The 21,622-nt window shown below is 53.2% G+C and overlaps 1 protein-coding gene across 1 annotated transcript in view; it reads right to left on the bottom strand.

Annotated features, from left to right (window-relative positions):
- Positions 1-21,622, bottom strand: part of ATP11A (ATPase phospholipid transporting 11A) — a 120,911-nt gene that overhangs the window by 3,606 nt on the left and 95,683 nt on the right. Inside the window, 11 exon segments of the mRNA XM_082602035.1 lie at positions 1-8; positions 4,346-4,511; positions 6,681-6,784; positions 7,448-7,513; positions 13,143-13,278; positions 15,192-15,319; positions 15,783-15,842; positions 16,404-16,549; positions 16,803-16,905; positions 18,960-19,134; positions 20,250-20,501. Of these exon segments, the coding sequence (XP_082458161.1) occupies positions 1-8; positions 4,346-4,511; positions 6,681-6,784; positions 7,448-7,513; positions 13,143-13,278; positions 15,192-15,319; positions 15,783-15,842; positions 16,404-16,549; positions 16,803-16,905; positions 18,960-19,134; positions 20,250-20,501 (1,344 nt within the window).

Genomic DNA, 21,622 nt, shown 5'->3' with positions numbered 1-21,622 from the left:
CATGCGGTCTGTCGGGAACAGAAAGGACAGAGTCAGTGCCGGGACCCCCGCGAGAAGCCCATCGAGCACCCGTCATCTGACCCGACGCCCCGACGTGGCCGCTGCCCTCGCTGCCCCGGCCTGGGCTCCCCCGAACGCAGCTGGACCAGACACGGAGGAGACACGTGGACCGTCCCGGCTGCGATCGTGTCCCCTTCTCAGGCCCACCGTCCCGCATAAGACACGAGTGAAAACACGAAGCCCCTCCCTGGGCCCGGGCTGGCTGTGGTTTCTATAATGGGGATGCTGACCTCGCCCTACCCAGCGCCCCCAGAGGCATCTCCCCGGCCCACGCGTGCATTCGGATCAAACGGTCAGGGAGGGGAAGGGCAGCCGGGCGGGAGACGCCTGCTCTGGACACTGAAGGTGCTGCTGGACACCTGCCCCGGCCAAGGCTCGGGCCGCTCACTCCAGATCCCCTTTTTTACTTTGAAAGGTGGTCTTTCCTGATGGACCTTTCAGGTGAAGCCATTCCCACCACCACGGACGAGAATGAATGAACTGTGCTCTGGACGCCGAACACCGGACACGTGTGGGGCGACGTCCGCCCAGAGTGTGCGCTGCACAGGTGTGCAGGCGTGTGCGTGCGTGTGCACGGCACGCAGCCCACGCGGCCGGCCTCTTGGGCGGGCCACTTACCTGGGATGGAACCCACGTGTGTAAAAGCCTTTCTTTGTGACCACGAACCTAACAGACACAGCACAGCACACAAAACTTTGGAGGAAGACCGCGCAGTCAGCAAGAGCACAGCACACCGGGCTGCCCGCGGGCGGCGTTACCTATCCGCCAGCTACTCGCGCCTCGGCCGCGGCTCGGGGTCCATCAGGAGAGGCCGGTCAGGGCTCGGCGCGGCGTCGGCCGGGGCTCGGCGGCTCGAGCTCCTCTGCAAGGCGAGGACAGACACTGAGCCCGCGGAGGGGAGGCCGGGCCACTGGGGAGGCTGCTGCCCAGAGTGGGGCATTGGCTAACGGCCTTGCCCGCTCCCTGAGACCACCCTGGCACGGCTGGGCTCCCCAAGAGGGCACCCGGCCCCAAGGGAGGAGCTCTGTGCCTGTCCCTGTGTCCCTGTGTCCTTCTCTGTGTGCCTGTCCCTGTGTCCCTCTCTGTGTGCCTGTCCCTCTGTCCTCTGTCCATCTGCCCGTCCCTCTATCCCTCTCTGTCCACCTGCCTGTCCCTCTATCCCTCTCTGTCCACCTGCCTTTCCCTCTCTGTGTGCCTGCCCGACCCCGTCCCTCGGCCCCGTCTCTGGTCAAACAGAGGAGTCCCGGCCTGAGACCAGAATCTGGGAGGTCCAAGGAGTCACAGGGCCGCAGGTCAGCGGGGCCACAGGCATCTGAACACTGAGATCTTCTAGTCAAACTGTATGAGTTTCTCAGTAACAAGGAAGAAGAGAATTGTAGGAGTCGAAGAATCACAAGTTTGAGCTGCAGAATGTTCTCTGGCGAGGAGGGGGTGAAGCAGACAAGCGCTGGGGTGGCTGCTCTTTGCAGGGGCGGAAACGCACACGACTGTATGTGCAAATGGATGTAGAAACCAGAAATGCACACGTATATATAAATGACCTACGTGTGTACACACACGGTGCCTGCCATGTTTTTCGCTTTAATAGGACAGGTGAAAAGAAAAAGCCATCCATCTCAAACGCAGTACGTCCCCCAAAAGAGCTAGTCAGGTATTTGTTCCTCCCAAGTTTTGTAGAAATTGGACGGTTCCCCAGCAACAACACATTGACCCTCTGTGTGCCCAGAGTGCAGGCTCCAGGCACCCTGGTGTCACGGCCGCGGCTACGGACACACAGAGCTCGGGGCCCTTCTCCAAGCGGCCAGAGTCTGGCTTCTGCAAATCAACTCTAAATGAACTCCATCAATAGTCAGAGGAACTTAATTTTAGCCTGGAGTTGGCATGATTTAACCAATCTCATAAGCACTTCCTGTGACTTATTAAAATGTTCCTAACAATTTCATCCTGAATGTTTTCAAGTGTGTGAATAGCAAGATGAAATGATGTAACTTATTCTAACAAATTCTGATGGCATCAGATTAATAAAATTTCGATCGCCAATAATTACTTGAACTTAAAAAATGTACCATCCTGCTAGTTAAAAAACAGTGCTAAAGCTGTATAACATATGAACAGTTATTAAAAGAAGAAAAAGCCTTTTTTCTTTTGCTTTAGGCATTTTCCCATTAAGCAAGCTGTCTTAGTAAAGCAGTAACACGAAACACAGATATTCAGAGTGTGCCTGATTCGGAGCACACAGAAATGAGGCATCAGGTACACAAACAACTGAAAACAGATACGCTGTGTCCCTGAAGCCTTGGCTCTGGATGAAACGCCTTCGATCCTGGGCGGCGGCCACAGAAAACTGTGTGAATGGCTCTATGTGCCCGAGAGAGAGGCGCTACGGCCCTTTACGGCAAGGTCAGCGCCTTTTTCTAAAAATGATCAGACTTTTTTAAAAAGTTAAGAGGGACTTTGGTAAAAAAGTTGACCCCAAACACATCTGTCCTGGCTTTGTCTGCAGCCCGGTGGCACGGCCTGGGTCTGGCCTCTCCAGAGGCCGTCAGTCCCGCCTGCAGAGCGGGCTCTGGGACTCAGGAGCGGCCCCACTGCCCCGTGCGGGGACCAGGACCAGCCTCGCGGCAGCCGCCTGCACAGAAGGGCTCTGACGCTCCCCAGGGACACGTACAGGCACCGGTCAGTGGCGCGGACGACAGGAGCCCGGCACCCTGCATCCCCGACGCCAGTGGCCCAGTGCTGCCCGGGGCGGGACTGTGAGCGCGGCTCCGAGCTTAACCGTCAGCCCTGTGCGGTCCTGCGACTAAGTCCCAAACATGCAAAAAGACAGAAAAGCGTCACCTTGTTCCGTTAGAAAGTCAGACTGCTGGAAGTCTGAGAAAGCATAAAGACGGTGGGCTGCTCGACAGAAAGGCACTGGTTCCTAGTCTGCCGGTCCCAGAGGTCAGAGGTCAGAGATCAGAGGTCAGGAGGCCATGCACATCGTTAAACAAGGTGGTTATTTGGGCAAAGAGGCCGGAAGACGAAAGGAACGAAGAAGGGAAGAGACAAGAAAAGGCGGTGAGTCCGGTGAGACGGTGGCAGCCTCCGGACGTCCCTGCAGCCCCTGGAAACCAGGCCACACCGGCCCCCGCGGCCCAGCCCAGCCCAGGCGGGCAGAATCCCTCCCCTCGCACTCCCGTCTGTGTCCCGCCTATGTCCAGCCCCGGACAACTGTGAGCAACTCGTAATGAAGTTGTCAGACGTGGACCTGCACTAACCCCTCCTGCGTTTCGTCTGGGCACCGACTTTACAAACCCAGCAGAATCCCCAGGGCTGGGGCACTGCGCTCAGCACTTAAAACCAGCATCAGGGATCTGAAGGCTTGCCCACCCGACCCGTCACCTGCCGGGAGGGGAGTGGGGGCAAGTGCCGTGACTGCGGCTCCAGCCCCCGGAGGTCCACCCGCTTTCCACCCCAAAGCCGGCCAACAGCACTTGGGGACTGAGACCACGGGGCCCCTGAGCTTCCCAGAGTGACTCAGCCCCAGGACGTGCCACTTGCCCTCTCCTGTTGTCACCCTCCCTCCTGTCCCTCCCCACCTGCATGCCCCGCCCCCTTCACTGCACAAGCACCTTGCTACAGGTGAGATAAGCATCCTGCAGCAACGGGCCCTGCTGTGGCCTCTGCCCTCTCACTAGCATCCTTCCTCCTCCTCCTGAGGCCTGCACCTCCAAGGGCAAATCACAGGCGTGAGAGGGGAGCGGGGGGTCACAGGGGTAAGGGGACGGGGGACATCCCCTCCCCAAGAACTCCGGGGAGGGCCAGAGTGCTCTTGGGAAGCTCTGAGTACCACCTCTGTGTCTGATGCCGGTCCGGGCATCCTTCATATCTCTCATCTTTCCTGAATCCAGAATTCAGCTTGCTGGCTTCCGTTTGGGAGTGTGGAAAACAACAGCCCTACCTACTCATAACCAGAATTTCCCAAAATAAATGCTAAAGTTTGAGCCAAATTCACCATCCCTAAAAATAATGCAATTTTACCTTCAAGGTAATGATTAGTTGGAAAAACTTTTAAAAATGTACACAAAACAATTTGCCTTTTGTATTGGCTTCATCTTTTTCTCTTAATCTTTTTCTTAGTTCAGGGACTAGCCGCTCAAGTCTAACCACTGGTCATCTAGGTTCAGGTGTAAAACCACGTGTCATCATGGAATTCGTTAGTAACGGTGGACTGACCGCACTTCCAAACCCAAACCTTTCCCGCTCCCCTTTCTAAGGACAGTCCCCACGGCGCGTGGGGCGGTACCTGGACTCTCTCGGTGGCGCTGGGCCACAGCTGCCTGCACAGCACTTTCTTGAGGACGTCAGGAAGGAGGCTAACGGCGACGAGCAGGACGATGGCCAGCCAGGCGGGGCCGCTGGACAGCATGTGTATGAACACATAGTACATCCTTTGATAACTGAGGAATGGCCTGCAGCGTTGAGGGGAAGAAGAAACATAACACGATGGCAGGAGAAACACCGAAATCCTGGTCTGTTTTCTCTACTTGCACGAAGAGCCCATTTGTTCTGGCAGTTTTCACTTTGGTCACGACAGTCACTGGACAAGCCACCTAGCCTGCCTGCTGGAACTGATGACAGAAACACTGGGGTGTGACCTTTCCCTGTAACGCTGCATGTTAACCCATGGGAAAAGGAGAGGAATTCTATGAAGTCATCCCAAAGGGGAAAATAAGTCCCCGAAGTTCAGTTTCAGAATAGCGGGAAAGATTTTAAAAGATGAAGTAGGTGATTTTTTTTTGTACCTTAGAATCATATCTGTGCAATAGCTATTAATATGGAGGAGATATGCAAGCATGCATATCTTCATGCATTCATATCTGCACGCGTCAGCAGAACGATTAAATACTTAAAAAAATATGCCATAGGGACTTCCCTGGTGGCGCAGTGGTTGAGAGTCCGCCTGCCGATGCAGGGCACACGGGTTCGTGCCCCGGTCCGGGAAGATCCCACGTGCCGCGGAGCGGCTGGGCCTGTGAGCCATGGCCGCTGGGCCTACGCGTCCGGAGCCTGTGCTCCACAACGGGAGAGGCCACAACAGTGAGAGGCCCGCGTACCGCAAAAAAAAAAAAAAAAAAAAAAATTTTGCCATAATATTTTTAATTTCCATAAAAATACAGAGAATGAAATGACTCTCCTGCCAGGTGAATCACAAAAGCCTCTGGAAAGGGGCAGTGATGATGCTAAACTTGAGTCACACAGCTTCACGGCTCCGAAGCCCCAAGGCCCAGGAGCTGGCCAGGGAGTTTTCGGGGGAGCCTCCCATTTACAAAGCCGCTCTGGAGAGCTCGCTAGAACCGCAGGGATCTTTGGCCTGGGGCAGGGCTGCTGGAAACCCACCAAAAGCTGGTCTGGTCTTCCTGGATTTCCTGGTCTCCAAGAATGTGCAACGCATGGATCTCGCCACTGGGGGGTCAGCAACAGAGCGGGTCATTGGGTGCATGTCAGCTCAGCAACCTCCACGTGGGGACCTGATGGACCGGGGAGCCACTCCCCCATTTCTGGGGCCACCTGCCCCTCCCGGGAGCTGAGGTCAGCAGTGGGGACGCCAGGTGGAGGGGACACTGCTTCTGGCCTTCCGTTCGGGCAGGCTGTGGTCCCGGGCCTCACTCGCCTCCCCTCAGTCCCAGCCCTGCTCAGGAAATTCTCCATCTTACGGGGGAGGTGGAAACGTAAACGGGAGAATTGCAGGTAAATCCGGCATGCGCTGTGACAGGAGAAGGAACGACTGCTTGGGGGACCAGGTGGAAATGCCCGCCTGGGAGGTGACTCGAGGGAAGAGTGGATGAGGCTGATGGGCCGCCGGGTTTCGAAAGACGAATAGGAGCTCACCAGACAGGCTAGTTAGAAAGGACGTCTGGGCAGACGGAACAGCGCTGGCAAAGGCAGGCTTGTGGCAGATGCCAAATGCAGCCACTTGCTGCCCTCGTCAGGACTGACCACGGTACTGCAATGGTCTCTAGACTGCTTGTCTTGTTTGTGTTCCACCCCCAAGTTCACTTTCAACACAGCAGCCACGGTGACCTTCCTAAACGTGCGGTCGGACTCTGATGCTCCTCTGCTTGGAATCCTCGACGGCGGCAGGCTGGGGTCGAGGTCCTACGTGGCCGACAGGCTGGACCTTCCTTCCGCTGCCGGGCCCTGCCCCAAGGTGTTTGCACGTGGGGCTCCCTTCCTTAGGAAGGGCTCTGTCTGGGGTCCGACTGCCTCGGCCCAGGGCCAGCTCCCCTGGCGCACCCACCATGACGATGGCAGTGCCTTTCTCCCAGGTTTCCGTTTAAATACCAGCTTTTTTGCAGAGGCCTTCCCCAACCTCTGATCCGAAATAGGTCCCTTGCTGTAGCGTCTGGTCTGCTCTTCCCTTGTCATATGTATGATGCAGCATGTCTCCCTCACTGAGAACCTGGCGGAAAGGAGCAGGGACCACACCCGCCTCGTCCCCTGCGGGCCCCCCAGCCCTGGCGCCACGCCCCTCCCGCACACAGGAACGAGGTCATGTGGATAATGAGTTGTCAGCCCTCGAGGAAAGACACCGCAGGACCAGTAACATAATGATGGTTCTATAATTATCAACTCCATACCAGATAATTCCTCCCCAGAGGAGGGAGAAGACGACGTAGAACAGCAGTGATCCCCAGATCACAAAGTGGTTTATCCAAGTCCAGTAGTGTGTGTCCAGCGCCAGCTGAAAGAGGGAAAAGGTGACTGATGGTGGTGTCGCCTGGGCGTGGCCCCGTGAGCCCTGACAGCTGGGGAAGGAAGCCAGAAAATAATGGAAACCACCTTAATTGTAGCCAAAATGCCTACATAGACCTGTTTGGGAAAAACACACTTTAGGTTCCAACGGGGAGAAAGGGTTCCCCACGGCCTCTGAGTCTCAGCATTGCCAGTAACTCTGCCCGGATCCCGGGGAGATGCTCCCACAGGGCGACTCGGGCGACGGCTCAAGGCGCTGGTTATGGATCTACCCAGGACATTGCTTTGGGATTTTCCAAGACTCAGGTTGGTAGGATTTGGGACCTTCATAATGATATTCCAGGAAGAATCCGACTTGACTTGAAAAAGAGCTAAATTTTCCACAGTCCATTAATTTGTTCCAATTAAGATGGATTTTGCTTATACGAGGGGTGGGGCCGATCGCCATTTAAAAGAAGTCCAATCCCCATCCCTTCACACAGAACAGGCTCCTTCCCTCCCTCACCTTCTGTGCAATTCTGACCTTTGCCCCTCGGGGCCAGGGCCGAGTTGGTGGCGGGGGAGAAGACACCGGCAGGGTCAGGGTCAGGGTCACGACTCATTAGCAGGGCTGACTGTGCCCGGAGCAAGCACGTCAGGTCAGGGGATGTACCTTCAGGGTGACCGTAAACACCATCACCGTGAACACCAGCGTCCCGAAGGTCCAGTTCCCAAACATCTGTGGAGACAAGAGTCCACGTCGTCTCCCACTAGTAGGGATTCTCCTCCTGCGCACCCCGCACAAGGGGCAGAGAGCACCTCCCATGGCCCCGCCTGACACTTCCAGTCCCAGAGACGCGGAGACCCCGCGATGTCGCCACAACGTGAGAGGGAGGCCAGCGAGCCCGGCTCACTGGCCCCGGATCCCGCAGCCTCGCCGGGGCGGGTGGTGGTTCCCGCTGGGCGCCCCGTCCTTCCTGCACAGCCGCCCCGGGTGTCGCCCCCTCGCTGCTCCCGCAAACGGTGGCCCTGCTCACAAACCAGAGCAGGACGCGCCCGAGAGCTAGAGTCGCGGTCTGCAGGGGGCCGAGCCCGCTCTCCCCACTCGTGTTTCCTGCGGACGAGACCTTTACCCGGGGGCCCAGCCCACGCTCGGTAGAGCACGTGTCTAGTCTCTTTTCAGCTCAAACATCTGTCGGCTCGGAAGGCAAACCACTGCTGGCATCGTCCTGGGATTGGTGAGAGCACCAGCCTTGTCCCCTGCGGGCGGCGTCACCGGGATGGGGCCCCGTGGGAGTCATGGAAACGGAGGAGGGGAGACACAACAGAGCTGCACGAGGGCCTGGGGCAGGTCCACGGCCAGAACCTCGGACACGCAGCGGCCCCCAGACGAGGCCCCGGCGGGATGTGGGCCCGGCCAGCGGGGAGCACACACGTCCGACCAGGAGACAACACGTTTCTCACCCACAGACAGAGACACAAGCAAAAGGAAACACCAGCCACTTTGGAGGCTTCCTCCTGGGGACAAACCAGCCTCTTGGACATGTTATTTTATAAGAGTTATTTTCCCTGAGATTTCGACACCGCCTAAGAGCCGACCCGTTTCTGGTTTGTTGGATTCTGCGAGCTGGGCCTCTCAGAAAACGCGCCCAGTTCTTCTTTAAGAGAAAACAAGGCTTTATGTCACAGAGCATTACAAGCTGGAATAAAACTGCTTTCCCGTATGGTTAGTTTTCAACCAAAGAGATATCCCTACACGCGACTCACTTCAGGCGAGCGTGTGGGCTGCAGGCCTTGTGAGGTGTTTACCGAGGCAAGAACCTACGTGCAGAATTCTAGGAGAAAAACCAAAGCGTCAGGACTTTTGTAGGAAACAGACTTAAGGACCCTCATCACTTTATTCTTCGCTTCATCAGCGTGATAAAACTGGGCTCAGATCCACAGCCACAGTGGCCCTCCCTGGAGGTGATTCTGTCCCCGAGGTGGGGGACACCTGCAGTGTCTGGGGACATTTCGGGGGAGGGGGGCTACTGGCATCCAGCAGGCAGAGGCCAGGGGTCTGCTAACTGCACCGGGGCAGCCCTACAACCACGAACTCCTGGCCTCATCGGCAACAGTGCCCAGGCTGGGAAACCCTCAAAAACAGGGCTCTCTCTTCAATGCTTAACGTCGGGGGCAGGAAATTTTACCTCTGAGGTGGGTTGCAGCTCGGCAGTGGCCAGCAGGTGCAGGAGGACGCAGCGCCCGCTTCCTTTTCATTGGAAGCTACCGGTTTTAGCCAAAAGCAAAAGGTGAAGGTACGGGGAGGGGGCGGCTCTGAACCCCGCGGGCACCGTCAGCTCAGCTGGGCGGGCAGGAGCCCTCACAGCTCTTGTGTTTGCCACCCCTGCCTGGCAGGGATTCAGAGATCTTTTACAAAACTGTTACATAACAGCAAATGTGGGTGTGGAGTACGAGAGGCAGAGTGACAGGGCATCTCCAGCAGCATCGCATCGGGGACAAAGTTTCAATCACTCAAATGGCTTCTCATCTCTTCCCGAGAGGGGTAGGACGGTGCTTCCCAAGGCACTGCCGAGATTCCTAGGATTCGGTAGATTCTGGTGGATCTGGGATCCACGCCCAGCCCAGCAAAGCACAGGGTGTGATTTTTACAGGTGAACAGCAGTAAAGCACAAGTACCTTGAATCAGATTCGGGCATTTGGGTTGGAACATGGGCAAGGCTGCACACCTGCCCACCTTCACCTGTGCCCTCTGCCAGCTATCGCAGCTCACTGGGAGGTGATCACGGTAACGCCGCCGTAAGCTCCTCTGGGGTTCCTTATTTAAGGGAGCCCTCAGGTCAAGCTGATAGCCAATGTATTATTGAATTCGTTGGCCATTATTTCTATGGACTTTGGGGGTGATCCACTGGGGCTCCAATCCCCTTTCTCAAAGGGGTGTCCTGAGGGACGGCCTTTTTCCCCAGTGATATCAGTTCCCCAGCCCCCGGGAAGCCCCAGGGCTGATTTCCTAAAGTAACACATGTCTCCGCGGAGAACGTCGTGAACTTCGGGGCCTCGCTCAGAGGAGAGGAGGATGCAGTCGGAGGTCTCCAACCTCCCCCCAAACCAGGTGCAAGTTTAATTCCTTCTCCCACTCTGCCCTCTCTCCTCTTCCTCAGGACTATCTTGTAGGAAATCTTACTGCTCACAGAAGCTCTAAAATCTAGACCAGTTTAATTTTTGTGTGTAAAAATATTCCACGGCAAACATGTCTTATGTTTTCTCAAGATCGCAGCCACAAGGAACATCTACTACATTCGCCTCACGTGCTGACCGGGAACCTCTGCTGAGCGGCTGGTGTTCTCGTCCTCAGCCCGCTGGGGACCGCTTATGTTCCAGCTCTCTAGACGTCTACTGGCTTCTATTACAATGTGCCCCAAACTTTCAAGCGTTCACCTAGGAATATCCCGCAGTTCAACAATAAAATAATCATTGTCTTATATTCTCACTTGAGAAATAATACAGCTCTTGATGTCTGTGCAGAAAATGCTCCACAAGTGAATTCCTCTTTTTCAAAAGTTATCAATGATTCACTTGTTCTCAGTAGATCCATGAACAGGCCTACAGAATGATTTAGGTCTTCAGGGGTCACCTCCCGACCATCACTAGAACAGGGCAGCTAAAATGTCCCACCAAGAAGACACGTTCGTCCTCCTTGGAAGGAAGGGGACAGCAATGACCGTGATCATCACCGAACCACCTGCTGCCCAAGACCAAGGACATCGCCAGCCACCTGAGGCTGCCCTTGACTTACAGCTTTGTTTGCAGCTTTATCTGAATCACTACAGAACCAGCCTGCAATATCATTTTTGGTTTTGTAAGTGTTGCAACCCCCTTACCTGACAAACAGACAAGAATTTAAGAATCAGTGATCCAGAGCGAGAAGGCTCTGTGCGGAGCCCCCGAGGTACCGTGAGGGTCTAGAGTCAGACCATCGACGGGGTGCCCTCGCCACGCGTGGCCCTGGGGGGCTCCCCACTGCCTGGGGCTCCTGTCCTCCTGGTGACAAAGGTCTACCTGGGTCCCTGCAGGTGCCCCTCCGCCTAGTGCTGGTCTTGCTCTCACGCCTCTACGTCTCTAGGTTGTTTATCATCCCCCGAGCGCCAGTGACCCAAGGCACAACTGTGGACAAACGCCCAGGTCCAGCACCTCACTTGGTACGACTGTCCCTCACGCTGCTTCCTGACATCACCGTGCATCTCAGGCGCTTTTCATGTGACAGGATGTGCGTGGCCTGTGCTGACTCTGTTCCCACGGGGGCCTCGGAGCTCCTGGCCCATGAGCACAGGGCCCCAGCCAACTGGCGTCTTTCCTACCTCGCGCTCCCTTCCTGTCATCGTCCCAGATTCTAACCCACCCTTTTGTCCCATAACAGCTGAGCAAAGGCACAGAGGGGGCAGGCGGGGGAGGGGTGGTACGTAACCGTCTCATGGAAAAGACCTCTTCTAGACGCTGGGATCCGGGTTCCATGGTGGCTCAGGGGGCCCTCAGGAGGGAGTAGCAGAGAAACAGGAAACGGCAGAAGCCCTTGGCTCACGGGGAGGGCCTCAAGGCACCCGGGCCTGCAGCTCCGACCACAGCAGCGGCAGGAGGAGATGCGGCCCAGCCTCGTGCCGGGAAGGCCCCTCAGGCCTGCATCTGGGGCCACTCGGGCGACCAGCACCTGTGTCCAGGGTGCACGTCCCCTCCCTGCTCACACCCGCCCTCTCGTGGGCTTGCAGAGCAGGGCCAACCATGTCACCACGTGATGTGAGAGTCAAGCAGTTCAGTAGCTGCATATGGTCTAAAACACATACCCTGGGTTTGAACTCTAATTCCCTGACCTTGTACAGTATTTATCTGTCTGAACTTCCATTTGCTTGGCTTTAACACCGTGAAACTGTCCGACCGAAGGAGCGACAGCGGTGAGCGAGGGTGACGCCTGCAGAAGCGACTCACTGCCTGGATCCTGGGACCACGGATGCTCGGGACACGAAGTCTGAGCTCTTTAAGGTACACGTGAGGTGCTCACTTAAAACTGGGCCTGCAAGGAAATCTCACTAAAGATGCATAAGAGCAAACGGTAAGATAGCTCGACTCAACCACTGATACCTTATGGCCTGGTGGCACCCGGGAACTATTCTACTAGAACTAAGACAAAGAGTAAATTCTTGAAAAATGTAAAGATTTTAGAAAAGTGCAATAAGACTTTGAAAAATCCTCAAGATCCATTTAGGAAAACTTGGTTTAAGTTATAATGAGAGATAACAGCCCCTTTCAGTCACAAGAAAAAAGAAACAGACAAATCGATGGGCAAACACACAGCAAGACTCTGAACTTCAGGCCAACCACGCGGAGGGACAGACGGGCAGAGAGGTGTCCCATCGAACAGGACATGCAGTAAACCTCTGTTCACAAGCTCCCCTCTTTACGTGGACCCTGGGACATCGGGCCAGAAGCAGGACGCCGGGCCCCGGGCCTCTCGATATTCTCCAGGCGGGGCTGGAGGTCGGCCACGGTCAAAGCAGCATCCCCTCCGGACTCGCACACTTGTGCGTCTTCCTACTTACTTAGGTCAAGGGAAGTCCAAACAGATCAAGTCCACTTAGAAACACCACTGACCCCGCTGGTGGTCCCCAACATGGAAATACAGGGAGTCACCTCAGCAACAGTGACCCAAGTGGACACACAGGTCTCTGGGACGACCCCAGTCCTACAGACGTGGGGCAGCAACTAACAGCATTTCTACCGACAAAGCACACAGAGGGGGTCACGTTGGAAAATATTTTCGAGAAATATTTTATTTATAATGCACTCCAAAAACACAAAGGACACACCCACAGATTTCTTACCATGTGTGTGTTGGTGGTCACTATCTGGGAGTGGGAAGGAAGCCATGGCAGAAAGAAAAAAGCAAGATACAAATAAAACAACCCCTAGAAATTAGGCAAAAAACCAGAGCGCTGAACGTCTACCAGGAAACAGTAAATCTACTTGTTGCGAAGTAAACAGATACTTAAGGACGTGAACAAACACTAAAATGGGTTAAATACTGAATTATTTCCCATATTTAATAAGCCACGTCTCAATGATCAAATCGCACCACTAGATACATAGCTAACGGTGAGTAAGCTACAGAACTAAAGCCTGGAGCCCCTCAGGAAGGGTGTCCCTACAGGGGGCAGAACTCTGCCATCATGTCCCTTCCATCCAGCTGGGGGGCAGACACCCAGACACGGTCCCCACGGGCTGTGCTGAGACTGCGCTGACCCGGGATCGTGCTGGATTCAAGCTCTATCCCCAAAGAATCCCGGAGCCACGGTGACACGACCCAGTTCCGTACTAACCTGTCCGTTGCTGGTCACGCTTGTGTTTTCAAACATGAAGTAAGCACCGAAGAAAAACACCAGAGCATCGAACACGCCTAAGAACGTCCAGTAAATGAACACCCGCCAGCGGAGGAGAGCATTCTTGGCGATGTCTCTGGGGGAGGCAAAGGGTGGGAACCTGTGATCGCGTCCAGGCACACGCGCCCACTCAGCCCCCACTGTGTCCGCCGGCCCTGCGGTCGCCGTCCTCGTCCGGGGGCCCCTGACTCGCGGAGAGCCCCGAGGTGGCAGAGCTGCAGGGACAAGCAGGGACAAGCAGGGACAGGAGAAGGAGGGCCCTCGGAGGGGGCGGGGCCCCGACCGACACCCGCTCAGCCAAGCCCCGAAAAGCGGGTCCTGGAGAAGCCCGGCCGCGAGCACGGGGCTCCTGGTCTCCCGCCTGGGGTCACCCCGCCCAGCCTGTCCACGTTGCGGCCAGGCCCCCATCTCCACCTGTCGACTGGCCGGCACACGCTCTGAATGCACGGAGCCTGTGGGATGCCAGGTGGGCCTCACGACTGACCACGCCCCCGAGCCACACTTGATGCTCTGCGGCTCCTCCGGCCACACCGCCTGTCACTTCACTCAACACCACACCTGGTCCCAGAAAGGCCCTGGGACAGCTTGTAGCACAAAGCTGTTGTAACCGAAACCATCACGGTCAAAGCACAGTAAGAAGGGAGCAAACACGCTGAGGTGTGAGGGGCGACGTCCCCAGCTGACACAGTGGGAAGGACCAACAGACACTAAGTTTGAGCTTCCCGGGAGCAAAAGCAAAATGCTCTCCAGACTTTGCATTTTACTACATACAGATGTTCCTGAACAATTTCTGTTTGAATATTTTATTTCTCAAAAGTGGACTGTGATAGCAGTACAGAAGGAAAGATGCCAGCGCTCACACTTCTGCTTCTGAAAGTAAAGACACAGGACACAGGGACACGCTGGCATCCACTAATGACAAGACCGCGGGCTTCCTGGACCAGGCTGCACATTTCATGACAGGACTTCCTACACCTGTTAGTTTAGTTCAATAAGACAGAGAAGCTGCAGGATTCCCTCCGGGTGTGTGTCTAAAATGGTGTGTGTTCTCCCATTTTCTTAGACTTACTCCTGTATCATTAAATGCACGTGACAAACTCAGAGCTTGCTTTTTTAATCACCTGCAGGGATTATTTTGGACCCCAACACTTCAAGACCCCATTTAATGGCTAATGATTCTGATGTAGGCCGTGGGGCTGGTGAGGTGTCTTGACTGTGTGGCCACAGGACTCACACACGTGAAAAGCCTGCACAGAATTAAGTGCACACACACGTGAGTATACGTGTGCACACGAACAAGGACCAGTAAGACGGCTGGGCGTGTCGCGTTGTTGCCCTGCTTGTGACCTTGTCCTGTGGTTCTGCAGGATGGTCTGTCAGATGTCACCACTGGGGAAATTGGATAAAACCTCACAGGATCTCTCTACTATTTCTTACAACCACATGTGCATCTAAAATGTTCTGAAAATAACACGTTTAATTTACAAAGCCACAATAAACAGTGACACATTGAATTGGCCAAAGATCCTGGGATGCAGTTCTGAAATAGCAGAAAAATCTTTTCCTTGTTATTAAAAATACTTTTTAGCAGAAAAGAGCACCCTGAGATCAGATCTGTTAACTTTTCTCTTTTCTCACTGAATGGAACCTATTTGGACCTGCAAGGATCATTTAGGCCATAAATCCACTGGGGTCACAAGGGGACAGAAACTCTCACCCCAAGTTCTTTCATAACCATTGAAAAACACGGTAAAATACAAACTGGCCTAATGTGTACATTTCAAACGCAACGTAAATCCTCTGTCTGAATTTGGAGTATATTCACTTAAATTACATTGCCTCCTGCTTGAAGAATCTCTTGTGGAAGCAAGTGTGTCAGCTGACACTGAATCGTCTGGTTTTTAAGTACTTCAACCAGGTACTATCTGGATTCGCGGCAGGGCTGCCCGGTCCTTCCCCTTGTCTACAGCGGCCGTGTGCTTGAGGTACCTGTAGAGGGCAGGGTCTCTCTTGAGCGCGTCCATGGCGACGTGCTGCTCCATCAGGCTGTACAGCAGGATGGGGAGGGAGGTGAAGCTGATGTTGTACAGCGTCAGGTAGGCAGTGTCATACAGGGTCTGCAGGACCGAAAAGCCACGTGAAAACAGCACCCGGGCATCTTGACAAGATTTTCGGATAATTTGTTTCAATATGCATAGGTAGTTTTCATTTACAAAGGCCCACAAGCACGAGCATTCTAAAATGTACACAGAGCCATTTTTCTACAGATACAGGAGGGCAAGGACATTTTTCAAAGTGTCATGATGTCGACTAGCCTGGATTAAAATCACAGCGGACCCACCCGGTCCTGCCATCCCAAACCTGCAACAACAGAAAGTTGCATACAAGTTTGCAATTCTGATCACCACCTCCAAGCTTAGATTTTCCCCGGTCCTCGTTGCTTTAGATGAAAGCAGATCAGTGACGGAACGGGGGTCACCTGGCCTGCATGCCCGGCCATCCACCCTCCGCCCACCACAGACACATTCGGGGAAGCGGGGTAAGGCTCAGGTGAGCTCGACCGCAGGCATCAGAACTCACCTGTTGTGAAAACCCACAGAAGAACTGGTATAAAAACTGAGGGAAAATGAAGCAGACATTCTGAAAGACAAGCCACACGCCTGTTAATCAAGGGCACATTGTAAGAGACGTCACTTTTCTATCCCGTCACAGAGCTTGGCCACGTGACACACTCTACCTAGGCAAAGTGTCCCACATTCTCCAGCAAGACGGGCAATGGCTCTAAAACTCTTTGCTCATCTCAGGGGCTCCCACAGTGCACACGGGACCATGCTGGTCACCCTGAGATCAGACAGACTCAAGGGAAACTTGTGGCAGAGAAATGAGGCGGCAACGTCAGTGTCAGTACAGACAGGAAGGATGCAACCGCATTAAAGAAGAAGAAACTACTTCAAGGAACTATAAAAGAATGGCCCTTCCTCAAGCGTTTTACAGCCCCTATCTCCCTGGTTCCACATTCAGTTTTGAGACTGTGCGAAGAGAGCTGGGCGTTTGCTCCCATGGTCCTACGATCACCCCCTCCTTTCTGACAGTCCCTTCTATCCATGGACAAATCACCCCTGTAGCCTTGGGGCATCGGGACAGACGAGCCGTCGATCACACGCTCTGAGACGGTGAGAGGGGAAAGGAAAGCCTTCCTACCTTATAAAAGAAGTACTGCACAAGCTCAGATATTCGAATATAGTAAAAGTGCCCATGAACGAGTAGCATCTTCTTTAAATGCTTAAATTTCGGTATCGCATAGTCACTGTTCCTTGCAGCCTGGCGACCTTCTTTCCCAATGATGCCTACAAGAAGGGAGCAAACGTGCTGAGTCAAGCCTTTCTCAACACCACGCAGGTGGACACGGACACAGGCAAAACGGGGTGAGGCTGAACCGTGACTGTCGGATTTCCAGTCACGAATGCTCTGTGTCACAGACAGTGTCCTGAACGTGTGTCTAAATTCTAAGGCCCTGCCTTGGCTGTGTCCTTTCTCGTCCAGCTGCGTGATCAACCCGGGTTACCAAGAGGCGCAGGGAAGCAGAACCGGGGGGCTTACCTATGCCCACGTGGGCCTCTAGGATCATGCTGACGTCATTTGCGCCGTCACCAATCGCTAAAGTGATAGGGTGCTCTTTTGAAAATTTGATTAATTTAACAATCTGGAAAAGAAGTAAGTGCAGATTTTATCGTCTCTGTTTTATTTGTGCAAAGGTCATTCACTAACTAGGCAGAAACGACAAAGATGTAAAGTTAGTCAAGGAAAAATGAAACAACTCTGTGCTTAAAGTGAATTATTTATTATATGCAGTCTATTTTATCCACTGAGGATAAAATCTTTTTCACGTCGAAAGCGAAACACGCTTCAGCAAAAGCAGCTAAGAAATGACTGTAGTAAGATAAGCTGAGCAGGCTGGTGGGCAGACAGGACGGAGAGTGAAACCCAGGAAGTCATTTGCAGGGGCTGCTCCACTCCTTGTGTAAATGTGGGGGGAAACAGATTTAAATATACGGGGGGGGGAGTGTGAACGCTGCATTCCGTTAGAAGATACTGCTATTCAAAGCTATCTGGTTTCAAGCATCTATTTTTTAAAATAAGCTGTTCATTTACTTTTCAAATTTGTCATGTGTGCAAAACCAAATCTGACAACTCAATGCAATGAATAATTTCCAAATTTTTAGTCTGTTTCTTTACAGTCTTTTTTTTCCTATTTATGTGCCTAAGTGTAAGTTTCCATGATGTAAGACTGAAAAGATGAGGAAAAAATGTGTGGATTGTCTTCTTGTTTCAAGACTGAGACACTAATTGGTATAAAAGTTTGCAGAAGTCAGTTAAGAACCTAAAAGAAATACCAAGTAACATGTGAAGACCAAACGACACCCTTAGTTCTGTTCTGGACATCACTATACAAGGTTTACGCAGAGTCACACACTTAAGAGGGACAGTCAGGAATAAAATCATTTGTATCCCACACAGAATGAACATGAATTCTTGAGTCTGCTTCTCTTCACTGAGAATCACCCCAGGGCGATGCTGGTGTTTTATGCTTAGTGACACTGTCACGTGGCAGATCAGTGTAGGACGCATGCAAGGACGCTAAAAATGACCCCTTTGCATGTGGTGTTCAGTATTTTACCTTAAGCACTAGGTCAGTCTGAGAAGCTGACAGTTCCCTTCATGAGCAACTCAAGAGAAAATGATCTCCCTTATCTAAAATGTGGTTTACAGAACTGGGACCGTTTTAGGTTTACCAACACCAGAAAGGCACACATGCTCACGTTCGTATCCCATACGCTTTAAAAAAATATTTAAAAACACACAACAGGGGGTTTCCCTGGTGGCACAGTGGTTAAGAATCCGCCTGCCAACGCAGGGGACAGGGGTTCGAGCCCTGGTCCAGGAAGATCCCACGCGCCCCGGAGCAACAAAGCCCGTGCGCCACAACTACTGAGCCTGCGCTCTAGAGCCCATGATCCACAACTACTGAGCCTGCGCTCTAGAGCCCTCGAGCCACAACTACTGAAGCCCGTGCGCCTAGAGCCCGTGCTCCGCAACGAGAAGCCACCGCAATGAGAAGCCCGCGCACTGCAACGAAGACCCAACGCAGCCCCCCCCAAAAAAAATTAAGAAAAAAACACACGTCAGGGGGTGTTTCCACAAGAGTGTGGTGCAATGGGCGGAACGTGAGTTCGGAGTCCGACAGAGTGGAAGCCGTTCGGACGGCCACTTTCCAAATCATCCCTCCAGGCAGGTTCGCCCGATTTCCTGTGTCTTAGGTACTTCATTCCTAAACTCAGCACAGCCTCCCTCGCCTCCGGGGTTACCGTGAGGGTCGGTGGGTTCGCACCTGCCTCAGCCATCGGCACCCAGTAGGCGCTCGGCTGCGGCTGCCTCCCTCCCGGCTGCCGTACAGACTCTTACAGACGCCTCTACCTCCTTGATACAGTTCTGTTTACGTGAGAGGTGGGACGAACATCTCCCTCGGTCCCTGTACCCGGAAGGGCCATCCATGTGATTCCATCAACGCTTACTAATCACAGCGAGCAAAGTAAGTCTCATGTTTCACTTTCTATCATTTTTGTTTCCATTTTTAAAAGGAGGTGCTTTGCTAGATTAAAAAAAAAAACCCAGTGGCTGTAAGGGCTCATGAATGGCTCTCACTACGTAACCCCCTTCCCCCCAGGATCCCCAGCTGGTTCCTGGCGGGCGGCGGACCTGGGCCTTCTGCAGGGGCGCCATCCGGCAGCAGAGCACGGCGCTGCAGTTCCGGCAGATGTCCAGGAAGAGCTCTCGGTAGTGGCTGGAGCTCCCGTCCTCACGTGGCTTCATGATCAAGGACAGCGCGGCGCCATCAATAATTAAACCGTAGTCCTGCATGTCGGTTGAGAGTCTGTTAGGTCACAGAAACCAGAGAAATTACTCAGTAACTGAATCCAGAGGTTTGAGAAGACCATGTGCTTTTCTGGGATGTCTACAGATGCTGCACGTTCAGGATCAACGACTAAGAACCTGGTTTTCCTTGTTTTGTCAATAATAACACAGTGTCTAGATCAGTGGCTGTAAGGCCTTTGATTACATTTTAAAATTGTGTGTGAATTAAACGTTCTCATTTCACTGAGGCAAAGCAAACAACGGTCGCAACTGTGGACTCCTGGGCACGTTCCGGTGCTTCTTGACAACAGAAGGAGGGCATTTATCCCGCTATCGAAGAGATCGGCCTTCACTCCCGAACTGCCTGGCCACCTCAGCCAACCACAGTCTTTACTGTTACAACTAATACCTCCGTGCTCCTCTGCCCGGGTGACCTGACTTGGAAAGAACATGGTCGTAATATTTCTCTTTGCTGGGTTTCAAAATGACAAGGACTATCTCTAATCCCCAAAAGGAATTCTGCAGATAGGGCAAAGGGAAATATCGTTGTACTATTTATAAGTGAATAATTTTAAATTCACATATGATTAGAGAGCTGCCTTTGCTTTACCTAAGTTAATGAAAATTTGAAATGATTCGAATGAAATCTAATCTTAGATCATGCATCTAATACCAGCAAGGAGAGCACTGATAAAATGTGGATAAACTGGTGAATATTCTTGGAAAAAACAACTGTGGGGCATACACTGTCTTGTCTTAATCGACAAACGACCACGCATGATTACGTCTCCCTCCTGCTCTGGCAGATGCCCAGAGGAATCCACGATGCAGCCCCCAAGTGTCGTAGAAGCAGATGGGAATCAACCCATGCACGATATTTTGTAAATCCATGAATCGTCTCTTTGCATCCTCAGCCAGTAGTCTGCAAGTGAGCACACACACACACACACACACACACCCCGCTCTGGTACAAAAAGGCACGTCACAGTTGCTAAAGAGAAATAGCTCTGGTCATGGTCCCGACCACGGGATGCTGTTAGAGGCCAGAGGACAGGACCACGTCCGCACAAGGGAGCTGAGGCCACGGCCCTGCCCACGGAGCTTGCCCAGTCCCTCTGCAGACGCCCCGCCTACCCTGAGATGTTGTCCCGGGTCAGGCTGGCGCTGCAGCGCAGGACGGTCTTGCTCAGCTCGCAGAGCACGTCGTGCAGACTGTGCTCCTCCAGCCTCTTGGTGGTGACCTCGAGCAGCTGCGTGGTCCCGCGGAAGAGCTTGCAGGCATAGCAGGCGGCGGCCGCTGTCTCCATCTTGTCACCCGTGAGCACCCACACCTTGATGCCCGCCTTCTGCAGGGCCTCGATGGTGTCGGCCGCCTTCTCCTGCAGCCTGGGGGGCGGGGGGCAACACACACACGTCAGCGTGGACACAGCAAACCAAAGTGGCGAGTTCCAAGAACTTGTGATCTACTAAAGCTGTTGCAGTTTTTTGCCGCCAAATTAAAAAGCACCGCGGTGCTGGCTCGTGATTTACTGTAAAGGACCTGAAGCTGGTTACAGCTGTGTATTAACTTTTTACAACAAAACACTTCCTAATACCAGAAAATCCACAGGGATAAAATATTAAGAAACAAAACGGCATCTTGTACAAGTAACAGTTGCCGAGCACACAGTTTTCTGCCTGGTGGGACTTGCTACTTAGAGAGGATTTTACGCTATTATAAGAAGGCCCGTCATACCAGCAACCAAAAAAGTCTTAACCAGGGAAAAAAGGGGCCTGGAAAAGAGGTGACACTCACCACCTTTTCTTTGGGCATAAACTGTTCTAATTTTGCCACGTATCAAATTGGAGCCCAGGTTCCCCTAAAGAACGTGAAATGCCAGTCGTGGCTCTGGGACTGGCTGATGGGCATCACAGGCTCGCCCCGCACCAGATGCTGCGGGAAGCACTTGCCTGCGACGTTTTGCCTTTGCCAAAACCTTACAGGATGAGTGAGGACTGTGTTAGGGTCCTGGTCTACGTGTAGAAAACCCAAAGCCTGCAGAGCTCACAAAACACGTCTGAGGACAAACGGCCCTCTTGATCTTGGTCAGGCTGTCTTGCCATCCGTGGAAGTCTGGCATCAAAACCATGTCTGCCTCATTTGGGGGCCTGCTGTGTTTTCTAGATTTCAGAGTCTTAGTTTTCGATAGATGTGTGTCAGTGATGTATTTCTGTCCAGTGCTGAGTGAAAGGCGAGGAAAGGATCTGGATTCTGACTGGAACCATCTGGTTAGATTCTGGGATAAACTTCCTATGTCAGGTCTGGAGATGATGTCATCGTACTATTCTAGAGACAGAAAAACCATCTCTCATTTCATCCTTTTTTGCAAAAAGGAAACCGAGGCCCAGAGTGGTCTGTAAAGATGTTGGCTAGAGATTTCAAAGAAATAATTTGTAATCAAATATCATCACTTCAACCCCTCCCCTCCCCCCCATCCCCAGGGATCTACTCTCAATGTCCTGAGGTG

This window comes from Mesoplodon mirus (assembly GCF_964341445.2).
Source record: "Mesoplodon mirus genome assembly, chromosome: 17".
Classification (NCBI taxonomy): domain Eukaryota; kingdom Metazoa; phylum Chordata; class Mammalia; order Artiodactyla; family Ziphiidae; genus Mesoplodon; species Mesoplodon mirus.
This window is presented reverse-complemented; position numbering and strand designations above follow the sequence as displayed.